This window comes from Mustelus asterias, chromosome 7 (genome assembly GCF_964213995.1).
Source record: "Mustelus asterias chromosome 7, sMusAst1.hap1.1, whole genome shotgun sequence".
Classification (NCBI taxonomy): Eukaryota; Metazoa; Chordata; class Chondrichthyes; order Carcharhiniformes; family Triakidae; genus Mustelus; species Mustelus asterias.
The window spans coordinates 8,400,925-8,417,222 of NC_135807.1; the positions used below are offsets into that span (position 1 = coordinate 8,400,925).

At 45.6% G+C, this 16,298-nt stretch overlaps 1 protein-coding gene across 1 annotated transcript in view; it reads right to left on the bottom strand.

The window, feature by feature from the left end:
* Positions 1-13,354: 13,354 nt before the first annotated feature.
* The window catches only part of nipal2 (NIPA like domain containing 2), a 93,129-nt gene continuing 90,185 nt past the window's right edge, over positions 13,355-16,298 (bottom strand). Inside the window, exon 11 of the mRNA XM_078215651.1 lies at positions 13,355-15,000. Coding sequence (XP_078071777.1) covers positions 14,891-15,000 — 110 coding nt within the window. The 3' untranslated portion in view covers positions 13,355-14,890. The remainder of the gene's footprint in view (positions 15,001-16,298) is intronic.

The following is a 16,298-nucleotide window of genomic DNA, read 5'->3' on the forward strand; positions in this document are numbered from 1 at the left end:
TGACCCGAACAGGCGCCGGACTGTGGCGACTAGGCAAATTTCACAGTAACTTCATTGCAGTGTTAATGTAAGCCTTACTTGTAAATAAATAAACTTTAAAAAAAAGTCCACTCTGCCATTCATTTTGATCATGGCTGATCATCAAATTTAATATCCTGATCCCCCCTTCCTCCCATATCCCTTCATCCCTTTGGCCCCAAGAGCAATATCTAATTTCTTCTTGAGATCAGACAATGTTTTGGCCTCAACTACTTTCTGTGGGAGTGAATTCCACCCATTCACCACCCTCTGGGTGAAGAAATTTCTCCTCACCTCAGTTCTAAAAGGTTTACCCCTTATCCTCAAACTATGACCCCCTAGTTCTGGACTCCCCAACCATCGGGAACATTCTTTCTGAATCTACCCTGTCTAACCCTGCTAACAATTCTTTGACAATGAAAAATAACCAGGATGGTGTGTGAGTTGGAGGTGTTCCCATGTGCTTGTGGCTCTTGATTTTCTTGGTAGGGTGTTGAGTAGCAATTGTCAAAGAACTATTTAGATGGGTTGCTGCGCCTGCAGTGAGGGTGAAGCGGTATTGGAGGGAGTGGGTGTTTCTGCAGCTGTAGTCCAGTAACTGGGCCCTACTGTACTGTGTGTGTCAGGATAACTGGAGGTGATGGTGATCCCAGCCCCTGTTGCCCATGTCTTTCCAGGTGATGGAGGTCGCGGTTTTGGGAGGAGAACATCCATAGGCTGGAATTTCCTTCACTCCCTCAGTGAGAGATGGAGACAAGAATAGCCAGTCTAATGTAAGGCTAGTACTATCCTCCTCACTATGCACCATATTGCTAGGTTCTGTATCATTCATCAACTTTGAAATTGCACTCGCTGTGACTCAAGTCCAGGTTATTTATATACAATAAGAAAAGCATTGATCCACCCTATCCCCGTGCATTTACCGTGGCCAATCCATCTAACCTACACGTCTTTAGACACTAAGGGGCAATTTTTCAAGACCAATCCACCTACCTGCACATCTTTGGACTGTAGGAGGAAACGGGCTCCCGGAGGAAACCCATGCAGACAAGGGGAGAACGTGTCTACATGTCAATTGGTCAAACCAGGTTGGTCAAGGCAACCTTGAGGAGGAGTTCATAGAATGTGTCCGCGATAGCTTCCTTGAACAGTATGTGATGCAACTATGAGGGAGCAAGCTATCCTAGATCTGGTCCTGTGTAATGACAGTAAGAAGTTTAACAACAGCAGGTTAAAGTCCAACAGGTTTATTTGGTAGCAAAAGCCACACAAACTTTCGGAGCCCCAAGCCCCTTCTTCAGGTGAGTGGGAATTCTGTTCACAAACAGGGTGTATAAAGACACAAACTCAATTTACAGAATAATGGTTGGAATGCGAATACTTACAGCTAATCAAGTCTGTAAGATACAAACAATGTGAATGGAGAGAGCATTAAGACAGGTTAAAGGGATGTGTATTGTCTCCAGACAGGACAGCCAGTGAGACTCTGCAGGTCCAGGCAAGCTGTGGGGATTTCAAATAGTGTGACATGAACCCAATATCCCGGTTGAGGCCGTCCTCATGTGTGCGGAACTTGGCTATCAGTTTCTGCTCAGCGACTCTGCGCCGTCGTGTGTCGTGAAGGCCGCCTTGGAGAACGCTTACCCGAATATCAGAGGCCGAATGCCCGTGACCGCTGAAGTGCTCCCCAACAGGAAGAGAACAGTCTTGCCTGGTGATTGTCAAGCGGTGTTCATTCATCCGTTGTCGCAGCGCCTGCATGGTTTCCCCCAGTCCAACGCCGGCATCTCCACATCTTGTGTAATGAGACAGGAATAATTAATGATCTTACAGTTAGGGATCCTCTTGGAAGAAGTGAATTTAAAATACAGATGGAGCGTGAGAAGGTAAAATCCAATACCAGTGTCTTGTGCTTAAAAAAAGGAGACTATAAAGGGATGAGGGAGGAGTTCGTTAAGATAGACTGGGAGCAAAAACGTTATGGTGGGACAATTGAGGAACAGTGGAGGACTTTCAAAGCGATCTTTCACAGTGTTCAGCAAAAGTATATACCAGTGATAAGGAAGGACTGTGGAAAAAGAGATAATCAGCCATGGATATCTAAGGAAATAAAGGAGGGTATCAAAGTGAAAGAAAATGCATACAAAGTGGCAAAGATTAGTGGGAAACTAGAGGATTGGGAAATCTTTAAAGGTCAACAGAAAGCCACGAAAAAAGCTATAAAGAAAAGTAAGATGAATTATCAGAGCAAACTAGCTCAGAATATAAAAACAGATAGCAAAAGTTTCTACAAATATATAAAACTAAAAAGAGTGGCTAAAGTAAACATTGGTTCTTGGTTGAGAAGGAGGATTTAATAATGGGAAATGAGGAAATGGCTGAGGCATTGAACAGGTATTTTGTGTCGGTCTTCACAGTGGAAGACACAAATAACATGCCAAAAATTGATGACAAGAAGGCTATGGAAGGTAAGGACCCAGAAATGATCATTATCACTAAAGAAGTAGTGTTGGGTAAGCTAATAGGGCTAAAGGTAGACAAATCTCCTGGTCCTGATGGAATGCATCCCAGGGTACTAAAAGAGATGGCGGGGGAAGTAGCAAATGCACTAGGGGTAATTTACCAAAATTCACTGGACTCTAGGATGGTTCCCGCAGATTGGAAAACAGCAAATGTGACGCCACTGTTTAAAAAAGGACGTAGATAAAAACGCGGGGAACTATAGGCCGGTTAGCTTAACTTCTGTAGTAGGGAAAATGCTTGAATCTATCATCAAGGAAGAAATAGCGAGACATCAAGATATAAATTGTCCCATTGGGAAGACACAGCATAGGCTCATGAAAGGCAGGTCATGTTTAACTAATTTGGTGGAATTCTTTGAGAACACTACATGCGCAGTACACAAAGGGGAACCTGTGGATGTGGTGTATTTGGATTTCCGGAAGGCTTTTGACAAGGTACCGCACCAAAAGCTGCTGCATAAGATAAAGGTGCACGGTGTTATGGGTAATGTATTAGCATGGATCGAGGATTGGTTAACTAACAGAAAGCAAAAAGTTGGGATAAATGGGTGTTTTTCTGGTTGGCGATCAGTGACTAATGGTGTGCCTCAGGGATCAGTGTTGGTTCTGCAATTGTTTACGATTTACAGAGATGATTTGGAATTGGGGACCAAGTGCAGTGTGCCAAAGTTCACAGATGACACTAAGATGAGTGGCAGAGCAAAGTGTACAGAGGACGCTGAAAGTCTGCAAAGGAATATAAATTGTCGAAGTGAGTGGGCAAGGGTCTGGCAGATGGAGTACAATATTGGTAAATGTGAGGTCATCCATTTTGGTAGGAATAACAGCAAAATGGACTATTAGTTAAATGGTAAAAAATTGCAGCATGCTGCTGTGCAGAGAGACCTGGGTGTCCTTGTGCAGGAATCACAAGGAGTTGGTTTGCAGGTGCAGCAGGTAATTAAGGAGGCAAAAGGAATTTATTCCTTTATTGCTAGAGGGATGGAGTTTAAAAACAGCGAGGTTATGTTGCAGCTGTATAAGGTGCTGGTGAGGCCACACCGAGAGTTCTGTGTACTGTTTTGGTCTCCTTCCTTGATAAAGAATATACTGGCACTGGAGGGGGTGCAGAGGAGATTCACTAGGTTGATTCCGGAGTTGAGAGGGTTGGCTTATGAGGAGAGACTGAGTAGACTGGGGCCATACTCATTGGAATTCAGAAGAATGAGGGGAGATCTTATAGAAACATAGAAGATTATGAAGGGAATAGATAAGATAGAAGCAGGGAAGTTGTTTCCACTGGCGGGTGAAACTAGAACTAGGGGGCATAGCCTCAAAATAGGGGGAAGCAGATTTAGAACTGAATTGAGGAGGAACTTTTTCACACAAAGGGTCGTGAATCAGTGGAATTCCCTTCCCAGTGAAGCAGTTGAGGCTACCTCATTGATTGTTTTTAAGGCAAGGATGGATACATTTTTGAACTGTAAAGGAATTAAGGACAGAGCGGGCAGGTAAGTGGAGCTGAGTCAACGAAAAGATCAGCCATGATCTTATTGAATGGCTTGAGGGGCCAGATGGCCTATTCCTGCTCCTAGTTCTTATGTTCTTAATGTGCAGACTCTGCACAGACAGTCACCCAAGGCCGGAATCAAACCCGGGTCCCTGGCGCTGTGAGGCAGCAGTGCTAACCACTGTGCCACCCTGCTGCCCCTTTAAATTTACTGGGCTCTGAGGATACAGCTGGGGGAATTGTTCTGACTGGATTGCTGTAGAGAGCTGGCATGAATTCAATAGGCGAATGGTCTCCTTCAGTGCTGCACTGTCTCTGCACGCCAGCATCCTTCGATATTTGTTTTCTTTCTCAAGAAACTTCTCAAAGGAAAACTTTACAATCCATGGCAGCAGAAGGATATCGGAATGCTTACATCATTTGATTTTTTTTTGTTGCTGCACTAAGCTGTGCAGCTGAGATCACTCTCACCAATTTTTACAGATGCGCCATAGAAATCATTCTTTCTGGTTGTCTCACAGCTTGGTATGGCTCCTGCTCTGCCCAAGACCGCAAGAAACTACAAAGGGTCGTGAATGTAGCCCAATCCATCACGCAAACCAGCCTCCCATCCATTGACTCTGCCTACACTTCCAGCTGCCTCGGAAAAGCAGCCAGCATGATCAAGGACCCCATGCACCCCGGACATTCTCTCTTCCACCTTCTTCTGTCGGGAAAAGATACAAAGTCTGAGGTCACGTCCAACCGACTCAAGAACAGCTTCTTCCCTGTTGCTGTCAGACTTTTGAATGGACCTACCTCACACTATGTTGATCTTTCTCTGCACCCTAGCTATGACTGTAACACTACATTCTGCACTCTCTCATTTCCTTCTCTATGAACGGTATGCTTTGTCTGTATAACACGCAAGAAACAATGCTTTTCACTGTATACTAATACATTTCCTGTTACATGGGTAAGATGGATATAGAGGCATATGGGTCAAAATGCGGGCAACTGGGAGTAGCTTAGTGGTTAAAAAAGGGGTGGCATGGGCAAGTTGGGCCGAAGGGCCTGTTTCCATGTTGTAAACCTCTATGACTCTATGACTCTATATGACAATAATAAATCAAATCAAATCAAATCAAAATCTTCATCTATTCTGAATTAGTTCACTAACTTGTGTCTTGAAAAAATAAACCTTGTGCATACATTTAGATAAAAACGATTTTATATTTAAAAATTTAAAAATGGGTCTGCTCGTGGAAGGATCAAAATCATTTCCAAATCAGTAGAACTGCTTTTCCTCAGTAGCTGTAGCAGTGTTAATGACTGAGGGTTACTATGATTATCTCCCACTCCCATTCACATCGTCAAGGAACTGTCAGGTCACATACAAACTCTTTGTTTAATTTTAAATTATTCTCCTCTCCAGAGCATGTGGGATGAAACGTGTACTGTGCCTATTACCCAGGTGATGTGTATGGGATGTGGCGTGCAGTATGTGTTTATCTACAGAATACAGAGCAGCAAGTTGCAAAGACATCTTTGGCAGCACCTTCCAGACTGAGATTTAAAGGACAAAGGCAGCAGGTCCTTACAGGTGATGGAAAAACCATCATTCCCAAGTCACGCACTACCCTGACTTGGATGTAAAGTCCTTTTTTTATTCAGTTGTGGGACATGGGCGTCATTGGTTGGCCAGCATTTATTGTCCAACCCTAAGATAAAAGCAAAGTACTGCGGATGCTGGAATCTGAAACAAAAACATAAGCAGAAACAGAGACAGATTCCCTTTGTCCAATTACAGCTCACACCCTCACACTCACAGTATAAATCTCTTCTGATTTTCGTTGTTCTTAGCTCTGATGAAGGGTCATCCAGACTCGAAATGTTGGCTCCATTCTCTCTCCACAGTTGTTGTCAGACATGCTGAGATTTTCCAGTATTTTCTGTTTTTATTACCCATCCCTAGTTGCCCTTGAGAAGATGGTGGTGAGCTGCCTTCTTGAACCGGCGCAGTCCATGTTCCGTGGGTTGATCCACAATGCCGTTAGGGAGGGAATTCCAGGATTTTGACCCAGCGACAGTGAAGGAACGGCGATATATTTCCAAGTCAGGATGGTGAGTGGCTTGGAGGGGAACTGCAGGTGATGGTGTTCCCATGTATCTGCTGCCTTTGTTCTTCTAGATGGAAGTGGTTGTGGGTTTGGAAGGTGCTGCCTAAGGATCTTTGGTGAATTGCTGCAGTGCATCTTGTAGATAGTACACACTGCTGCTACTGAGCGTTGGTGGTGGAGGGAGTGGATGTTTGTGGATGTGGTGCCAATCAAGTAGGCTGCTTTGTCCTGGATAATGTCAAGCTTCTTGAGTGTTGTTGGAGCTGCACCCATCCAGGCAAGTGGGGAGTATTCCATCACACTCCTGACTTGTGCCTTGTAGATGGTGGACAGGCTTTGGGGAGTCAGGAGGTGAGTTACTCACCACAGTATTCCTAGCCTCTGACCTGCTCTCGTAACCACTGTTTTCATGTGTCAAGTCCAGTTGAGTTTCTGATCAATGGTAACCCCAAAGATGTTGACAGTGGTGGTTACACCATTGAATGTCAAAAGGCAATGTCCCAGCGATGCCCATGTCCCACGAATGAATAAAAAAATCTTCTTCATCATATCCCAGAATAACTCCTTCAACATATCCCAGAGTAACTCCTTCATATCCCAGAGTAACTCCTTCATCATATCCCAGAGTAACTCCTTCATATCCCAGAATAACTCCTTCAAATCCTAGAGTAACTTCTTCATCATATCCCAGAGTAACTCCTTCAACATATCCCAGAGTAACTCCATCATATCCCAGAGTAACTCCATCATATCCCACAGTAACTCCTTCAACATATCCCAGAGTAACTCCTTCAACATATCCCAGAGTAACTCCTTCAACCTATCCCAAAGTAACTCCATCATATCCCAGAGTAACTCCATCATATCCCAGAGTAACTCCTTCAACCTATCCCAGAGTAACTCCATCATATCCCAGAGTAACTCCATCATATCCCAGAGTAACTCCTTCAACATATTCAGGAGGCGGAATATTTGGCTGGGTTTTGTTTTAGCAACATTGAAGGATTGGATGAGTTTCCTGCATGCGGAATTGAAGAGTTGGAGATTGTCCTACTCATCTGGTGCGGAGTGGAAAACACTGCACAAACTGTACGTTCTGTATGTCTGTGGTGTTTGGTTTTTGGTGTGGAGGTGAGTGAGGTTAAAGAGTTTCCCACCTTGACGGTATTTAACACTGACACCAGGGGGTAGTTGATCTTTGGTCAATAACCACTGTCAAGTGGGTTGTAAATAATATGGGAGCTTTCACACAACTTCGCTTCATCCTAGTCCAGATTTTGGAGGTGTCTGTTTTCAATCTCCTGCTTAAGACTGTTCCACTCATATTGCCGTGAAGAAAGTGTAGGATTAAATGTGCTGATAAAGTTCCTTTGACATCCAAATCTTTGGAACTTGTTTTGTTTTTATTAATTCCAGGGCTGAGGGCTTTGCGGCCTCGGTCAGCATTTATTGCCCATCCCTGATTTACCTTGAGAAGGTGGTCCTGAGCTGACTTCTCAAACAGCCTTTGATTTACTGGGTCAAATTTCGTGAACTTCGGTCCTCCTCTCTACACTGCTAATACCATCATTAACTAACAGAGCCACCTCTCCACTTGTTCCTCACTTCCTGTCCTTCATGTACACTTCAAAATTCGGGTCCCAATCTTAGTCCTCCTGCAGCCATGTCTTCGTAATGGCTATCAAATTGTATTTGTACGCGCTCAGCTCATCTGTTTTGTTTCAAATGCTTTGTACATTCAGATACGGAGCTTTTACTTTTATCCTTTTGATCTTTTAAGTTAACTGTGAGATAGGTATGTTCTATCCCTTCCTGTCACAGTCTGTTTTTTTATTTCCCAGAATAATACGTTTCTCTTTTGCCTTGTCTCTACTCTTTGACTTACCGCATCTCAAATTTCACAGGCTCTGAAGAAGAGTCATGTGGAGTCGAAACATGGGCCGGAATTCTCCAGTCTCGCCTGTCCCGCTACCGCTGCCAGTGAAAAGAGAATTTGGCAAATCTCCGATAACTGCAGCGGGAATGGAGAATCGTAGCAGCGGGAAATATTGGAGAATTCCAGCTGTTAACTCTGTTCTTCTCTCCACAGATGCTGCCAGACCTGCTGAGTTTATCTGGCATTTTCTGTTTTTATTTCAGTTTTCCAGAATCCAGCATTGCTTATTAAAAGATATATGTTAATAGGATGAGATGAAGTGTCTGCTGTGTTTATTTTGGGGTGGCATGGTGACACAGTGGTTAGCACTGCTGCCTCACAGCACCAGCGACCCGGGTTCGATTCCCGGCTCGGGTCACTGTCTGTGTGGAGTTTGCACATTCTCCTCGTGTCTGCGTGGGTTTCCTCCGGGTGCTCCGGTTTCCTCCCACAGTCCAAAGATGTGCGGGTTAGGTTAATTGGCCATGCTAAATTGACCCTTAATGTCAGTGGGACTAGCTAGGGTAAACATGTTGCGTTAGGGAGATAGGGCCTGGGTGGGATTGTGGTCAGTGCAGACTTGATGGGCCAAATGGCCTCCTTCTGCACTGTAGGACTTCTAAGTAAATAGGATAGGAGGAGGCTCACATGAAACACAAACTGAATGGGACAAACCTCCTCTTTCAGAGATGTGCCCACTGTGGAAATTCCTTCGGAAAATTATTATTGAATCTCTCCATCGCTCTTTCAGCAGTGGATTCCAGATCGTTACTCGCTGTGTACGAAGAATCCATACATCTCCCTTCTCTTGCCAATTATCTTAAACCTGTGGACAAATTATATCTTAAATTTAGTACATGGCTCATTAAGAATGTGTAAGTCTCAGAATTACCAATTATTCACACAGATGCCATCGTAGTGAATATGTCCAAATCAAAGGTGATAGATGTGTCCTTTTATAATTTTATTATATCTATAAAGGGCAATTATTGTATTATTATTATTGGGGCGGCACGGTGGCACAGTGGTTAGCACTGCTGCCTCACAGCGCCAGGGACCCGGGTTCGATTCCCAGCTCGGGTCACTGACTGTGCAGCGTCTGCATGTTCTCTCCATGTCTGCGTGGGTTTCCTCCGAGTGCTCCAGTTCCCTCCCACAGTCCAAAGGCATGTGGGTTAGGTGGATTTGCCATGCTAAATTGACCCTTTTTGTCAGGGGGATTAGCTAGGGTAAATGCATGGGGATAGAGCCTGGGTGGGTTGTTGTCGGTGCAGACTCGATGGGCCGGATGGCCTCCTTCTGCACTGTAGGATTCTATAAATATAAATTGCTGGCCAAAATGTTTCTGTAAGTCACTCAAAGCACTTGCTGAAGTTTTTTTTAGCTGCTACTCTTTCTTCAAAATTGCTCTTAAAGATTTTCCTCTTGAAGCAGGCATGATGTAGGCTGAGGTTGAAGAGTTCTCTGACATCTTGGTGCTCGCCCTTGGAGATGTAACAGAGAGGGCAAACAGGAGTATTGCAGTAGATGTCATTCATCTGGATTTTCAAAAGGTCTTTGATAAGCTTCCCCAAAATAGACTAATGGACAAAGTCAGTGCAATGACTTCAATCAGGCCATTGAGGTTGGCCTATTGGAATATGAACTCCCTGATTAAGGAGTCAATTGATGGGCCAATCAGGGAGTCTTTTCCTGGGATTTAACTGGGAGTGTCAGTTCCTCTGGCACTCCCGAAGGTAGGCTGCTGACTGATCGCACTCTGTGTACGCTGTTGGAATTGTAAATAAAGGGATTTGGGTGAAGGGACTTCTGCCTCTGAAGACTTATTACAGTCAGAGAGTTCAGGCGACAAGTGGCAGAATGGATTGCTAACTGGCTTCAAGGCAGGAAGCAGAAAGTGGAAGTGAAGGATAGTTATTCAGAGTGGAAAAGGTTGAACGCAGTTCTCCACAAGGATCAGTGCTGGGACCACCTAGTGGTCAAAATTTACATGATTTGGACTTAGGAATCAATAACGTATTTCAAAATTTGTGAACGACACTACGGAGGAGGCACAGTCAATATTGCGGAAGGACTGCAACAAATCACAGGGCATTAGTAAACATTGTGGCGTTAGTGTCCCTTTAAGGGATTTTTAAAAAAAACCATGATCACTGCAGCTCTCACAGTCAGTGTTTCTCAGCTCACAGCCTTAGGTGATGTCATTGGTGGGAGGAGCAAACAAACTGTGTGCCGGTCAGGTGACATGGGTTGTTTTGGCTGCAGTGTTAGAAGCATAGCTGAAAGCAGTCTCTTTCTTTGTTTTTATTTTGAAAGTTTTACCAGTTAGCTGAAAGAACAGCTTATTGCCATGCTGCAGTAAAGAAACTATGTTTTTGATGTTTTGGGAAGCTGATGACTAGAAGCTGCTCTGAGTTTTCAAGATCATTTGAAATCAGCATTCAATCCAGGTTGATTCCAGTATCATGTGAGCTTTAGCCTGTGCAGTGATAAATCTGTTTATTGGATGCTGGTTTTGATTGGAACATCTGATATATATATATATATTATTTATATTATTCATTAAGAATTGTACATTATAGTGGTTGTTTTGGTTCTTGTTTATAATTGTTCTTGCTAATTTTCTTTCTCTACATGTTAACTATATTCTTAAATAAACTTTGTTTGTTAAAAGCTCCCTAGTGGGTCACTTGAATCATACCTGAAGTGAAACATATCATGCTTATCCTATCCAAATTCAAGATGTGAAGCTTGTGGTTTGGGTGGGCTTCATAAGACACTTTGGAGTTTCTGCCCCGAATCATAACAACTTGCAGAATGGAAAATAATGAAGTTCAACGCCGATAAATGTGAGGATATACATTTTGGTTGGAAGGATAGGGAGGTCACTTGTTACTTAGAAGGTACACAGTGGTTAGCGCTGCTGTCTCACAGCGCCAGGAACCTGGGTTCGATTCCGGGCTCGGGTGACTGTCTGTGTGGAGTTTGCATGTTCTCCATGTGTCTGCATGACTTTCCTCCGGGTGTTCCCGTTTCCTCTCACAGTCCAAAGATGTGCGGGTTAGGTGGATTGGTCATGCTAAATTGCCCCTTAGTGTCCAAGGTTAGGGGGATCAGCCGTGGTAAATATGTGGGGTGACAGGGTGAGGGTATGGGTGGGATGCTCTGTTGTGAGGTTGGTGCAGATTGATGGGCTGAATGGCCTGCTTCTACGCTGTAGGGATTCTATGATTCTAAGTCTAGGATTGGGGTAGAGGAGGAAAGGGAACTCAGAACAGTAATACAGCAATCACTGAAAGTTCCGCCAGATGTAAAAAGCAAACCAAGTATTGGGTTTTATTTCTAGAGGGGTAGAATTGAAAGGTGGAAAAATGATGCGGAACCTGTATCAATCTTTGGGTAGATCGCACTTAGAGCCACATTTCGGTGAATTCAGGAAAACCCGGGAGACATAAAAAAACTTGCGTGAAAACATGAGTAACTCCCACCGATTTATTTAGTGTGATTTCCAGAATGAATCTCCCACACTCTGTGTGTCACAGAGTGCCCCAGCGGGATTCCCTCTGAAAATTAGTGGACGGGGGTTAATCCCGCTGGAGATGCCGGCAGCATAGCGCTGAATGGGCCACTGCGCATGCGCTGATTTGTCAACGCGGAGATCAGCGCATGCGCAGTGGCCCCCCATTGCCGGCCTCCTGATAGCTGAACAGCCCAATCACTGACCAGCCCCGCGACCTCCCATTGCTGGCGTTATCGACTCCCCCACCCCCTGATCGCTGGCCTCCCGACCTCTCCGAACAAGCCCCGATATCCACCCCCCCCGCACCCCCACCGGCCAACCCGGGTCTCCCCAAACCCCCATCTGGCCAGCCCTGATCTGCCGATTCCATCGCCGGGCAACACCGATACCCTGGCAGCCCCGACACCCCACCCGGATGACCAGCCCCGATCACCGTCCGCCCTCCCTCTGCCCCGATCCCAAATGCAGAGTGGCAGTGGGACCCCCCCCACCAATCACACCCAATAGGCCCCACCCTTTCTGGGCCCGCCCCCTTGGCCCTGCCCGATGCCCAGTGGGCAGTGTCAAGGCGTCCCCTGGGAAGTGCCAATTTGCCCCTTGGGCAGTGCCAGAGGGACAGGGGCACCCTCCCCTTACCCCGACCTCCTGGGGGGGCCTCACTGGCTTCTCTTCACTCCGGGGGGGGGGGGGTCGGCTGTCTGTTCCCCGTTAGTGGGGAGCTGTTGTAAACCCTGCTGGAGTGAGCCTCTCCTGACGCGGGGGTGGGGGGAGCAAGGCTGGCGGGCCCGGAGACTTCAGTCCCTGGCCCGCTCTTGACAATGAAATCTGGATTTCCATTCTCTGGAAATCTTTGGCTGGGAGACGTGCGGAGCTGTGGTGCCCAGCGGGAAGCCTGCGAAACGTCCTCCGCTGATGTCTCCCGGCTGGGAGCATCACTCTCCATATCCCTTAATATCTTTGCTTCACAAAAATATATCTATCTCAGATTTAAAGATAGCAACTGATCTCACATCAACTGCCATTTGTGGAAGAGAGTTTCAAACCTCCACCACCTTTTATGTGTGTAAATGCTTCCCAACATCTCTCCTGAACCGTCTGGCCCTAATTTTTTGACTATGCCCCGATTCTAGAATCTCCAACCGGTGGAAATAGTTTTACTTTGTCCACTCTATCTTTCCCTGTTAATATTTTGAAGACTTTGATCAGATCACCCCTTAATCTTCTAAATTCTCGAGAAAACAGGTTTTATAATCTCTCCTTAGAATTAAAGCCCAGAAGTCCAGTAAACATTCTTGTAAACCTTTGCTGCACTCCCTCAAAAGGCCAATAAACCCTTCCTGAGGTGCCCAGATCTCACAACAGTAACGGTTACGGAGAAGCTGCCAAAGAGAGACAGACAGAAGCAGAAACAAATGAAAAATGATACCTAAAGACGGAAGGACATGTTAGTCGGATGGTGAAAAAGGCATATGGCACGCTCATCTTTATCAGGGTCTGGAATGCACTGCCTGGTGGAGGCGGGCTGCCTCACATCCTTTAAAAAGTACCTGGATGAGTATTTGGCACATCATAACATTCAGGGCGATGGGCCAAGTGTTGGCAGACAGGATGAGGTGGGAGTTCAGCCGTTTCTGGCATGTCGGTGCAGACTCAATGGGCCAAAGGGCCTCTTCTGCACGGTATGATTTTATGAAAAGCAGCAACAGATGCATCAGGGTCAAATAAGGGAGTGACCATATCTTGAACTACCACTGAAGGTTTTTTTGAGGCATTGCATTAATGACATGTTTTCAACAGGAAACCATTTTATTCATGATGACAGCAGAATTTTAACATTTGAAAGAATCAAATAATAAGTATATTCTCCAAACTAACTAAAATAAATATTCTATCCCGTGGATGAAGATGATAAATGACTGATGTTTGTAAATACAGTACTTAACGTTGCGGGTGCAAGTCCCACTCCGGATCCCTGTCCGCACAACCTCGGCTGACAGTCCAGTGCATTACTGGGGAGGCCTACCTGCTCACTCAGAGGGATGTAAAAGATTTCATGGCACTATATCGAAATACTCCTCTATCTCCTGGCCTGGATTTATCCCTCATCCAACACCACCCTAACCTATCCAGTCACATTGCTGCTTGTGGAATCTTGCTGTGCACAAATTGGCTGTCACTCGCCCTATATTCAAAAGTACATCATTGGAAGTTCTTAAGAGTCATTGCGACACAGGAGGAGGCCTTTCGGCCTATCAGTTCCTTGCCGGCTCTCTATTGAGCAATCCAGTCAGTCCTTTTTTCCTGCTCTATCCCTGCAAGTTTATTCCCTCCAAGTGGGCGGCGTGGTGGCACAGTGGTTAGCACTGCTGCCTCACAGCTCCAGGAGACTGGGTTCGATTCCCAGCTTGGGTCACTGTCTGCGTGGGGTTTGCACATTCTCCCCGTGTCTGCGTGGGTTTCCTCCAGGTGCTCCGGTTTCCTCCCACAGTCCAAAGATGTGCGGGTTAGGTTGATTGGCCATGCTAAATTAACCCTAGTGTCAGGGTATTAGCAGGGCAAATATGTGGGGTTACGGGAATGGGGCCTGGGTGGGATTGTGGTTGGTGCAGACTTGATGGGCTGAATGGCCTCCTTCTGCACTGTAGGGATTCTGTGAAGTGCCTTTTGAAATCATTTATCACCTCTGCTTCCCTCCGCCTTGTAGGCAGCAAGTTCCAGGTCACTACCACTCCCTCTGTAAAAAATGCTCTTCCTCACATAATCCCACATCTCTTGCCCAAAGCCTTAAATTTTGAGCGTTAGTTGGTCCTGAGGTCAGTAAGGACAATGTATGAGTGCATGTCCCTGCTTTGACATCATTACCCGAGAATAGCTGACATTTTTACTGATTGATTTTCCTCTGTAGGTCCATCGAGTGGCTGAGCCAAGCTGACCTTCTTCTCCAGTGCATCTCACACAACAGAGAAAATAAATAATAGAAAGGGTTTCTGTCTTGTTTCTCTGTCTGAATCTTGGAATAAATTTGTGTCCATTTGTCAGGAGTTGTGTGTGAAAATTTTCAGCCGAAACCGGGTTGTCCAATGTGGAAAAAGGTCACTAAGAAAGAGCGACCTTTCAATACACATGTTGGCATCGATAGCGGAGAGTGCTGTTTTCCAGAATAAACACTGGTCTTGTCTGATTGAACCACAACAGTGCAGAGTAAGAGACATAATATTGTCAAACCAGAGTTCCTAGCCCCAGCTGGGATAGAAAACTAAGAGGATCTAACTTGATGAAGTGTTAAGGTTCAGCCAGAGTATTGGATCCTGATTTCTGCTTTAATGGTTATTTTGCATCTTCACTCGGAGAGTCATGAGTGCGTTCTCCATCCTGTACAGTACCATAAGAATTGATGTGGCTCAGGTCAGGTTGAATTTTCTCTGTGCTTCTCTCCTCTGCCGAAAAATAGAAAAATGTGTTAGAATCATAGAATCCCTACAGTGCAGAAGGAGGCCATTCAGCCCATCGAGTCTGCACCGATCACAATCCCACCCAGGACCTATCCCTGTAACCCCATATATTGACCATGCTAATCCCCCTGATACCAATGGACAATTTAGCATGGCCAATCCATCAAACCCCCATATCTTTGGACTGTGGGAGGAAACTGGAGAACCCGGAGGAAACCCCACCCAGACATGGGGAGAACGTGCAGACTCCACACAGACAGTGACCCTACCTGGGAATTGAACCCGGGTCCCTGGCACTGTGAGGCAGCAGTGCTAACCACTGTGCCACCGTGTTTAAATATATTTTCATTGTTCAAGCTTCTTTAAGCCAGAGTTAACGTCAGACCCGTCCTATCCGCTGATAAAGCTTTTCACCGAACCACAGAAGGTGCGCAACACAGAAAGAAGTCCCGTGGCCCTGTGTCGGCACAGGGCGAAAAATGAGCCCCCCCCTGCCAGCCTAATCCCACTGCCCAGCATTTGGTCATAGAATCCCTACAGTGCAGAAGGAGGCCATTCAGCCCATTGATTCTGCACCAACTCTCAGAGACAGCATTGTACCCAGGCCCTATCCCCATAACCACATACACATTTACCCCACTAATCCCCCTAACCTACATATCTTTGGACATTAAAGGGATATTAAAGGACATTAAAGGACATTAAAAGCATGACCAATAGAGAAATGCATTTTGTTGACACTTTGCACTAGAGATTATGCAGTTGTGTATTGTGCACAGTAAACATCCAGGGCCTGTACCAGGAGTCAATCGCCAGACCTTCTACATTTCCACTGACAGTTCTCAGAGACACTGAGAATTTGTTCTGATTGTATTTTATCTTTTAATGTGGAGGCTTCGGCTGAATCTTTCCATCTGTTTTAACTGGCGGGACCTTCCAGTTCCTCCAATGGCACACCCCTGCCGCGGGTATTTTGGAGACGAGGGGGGCATTCGACGGGAAACTCCGTTGACAACAGCGGGACTGGAAAATCACGCCACCAGCCAATGGCCATCCGCCTCCCCCCACCGTGAAACACACTGCGGATTACTCGGTAAATCCCGGCCTTAGAGTATGAAAAGTATGTGTATACTGTATCATTGCATACTCTTTATTTTCTGTTTAATGTACTAGAACGAAGAACAAAGAAAATTATAGTACAAGAACAGGCCCTTTGGCCTTTCAAGCCTGCACTAGCCATGCTGCCCATCTGAACTAAAACCCCCTGCCCTTCCGGGGACCGT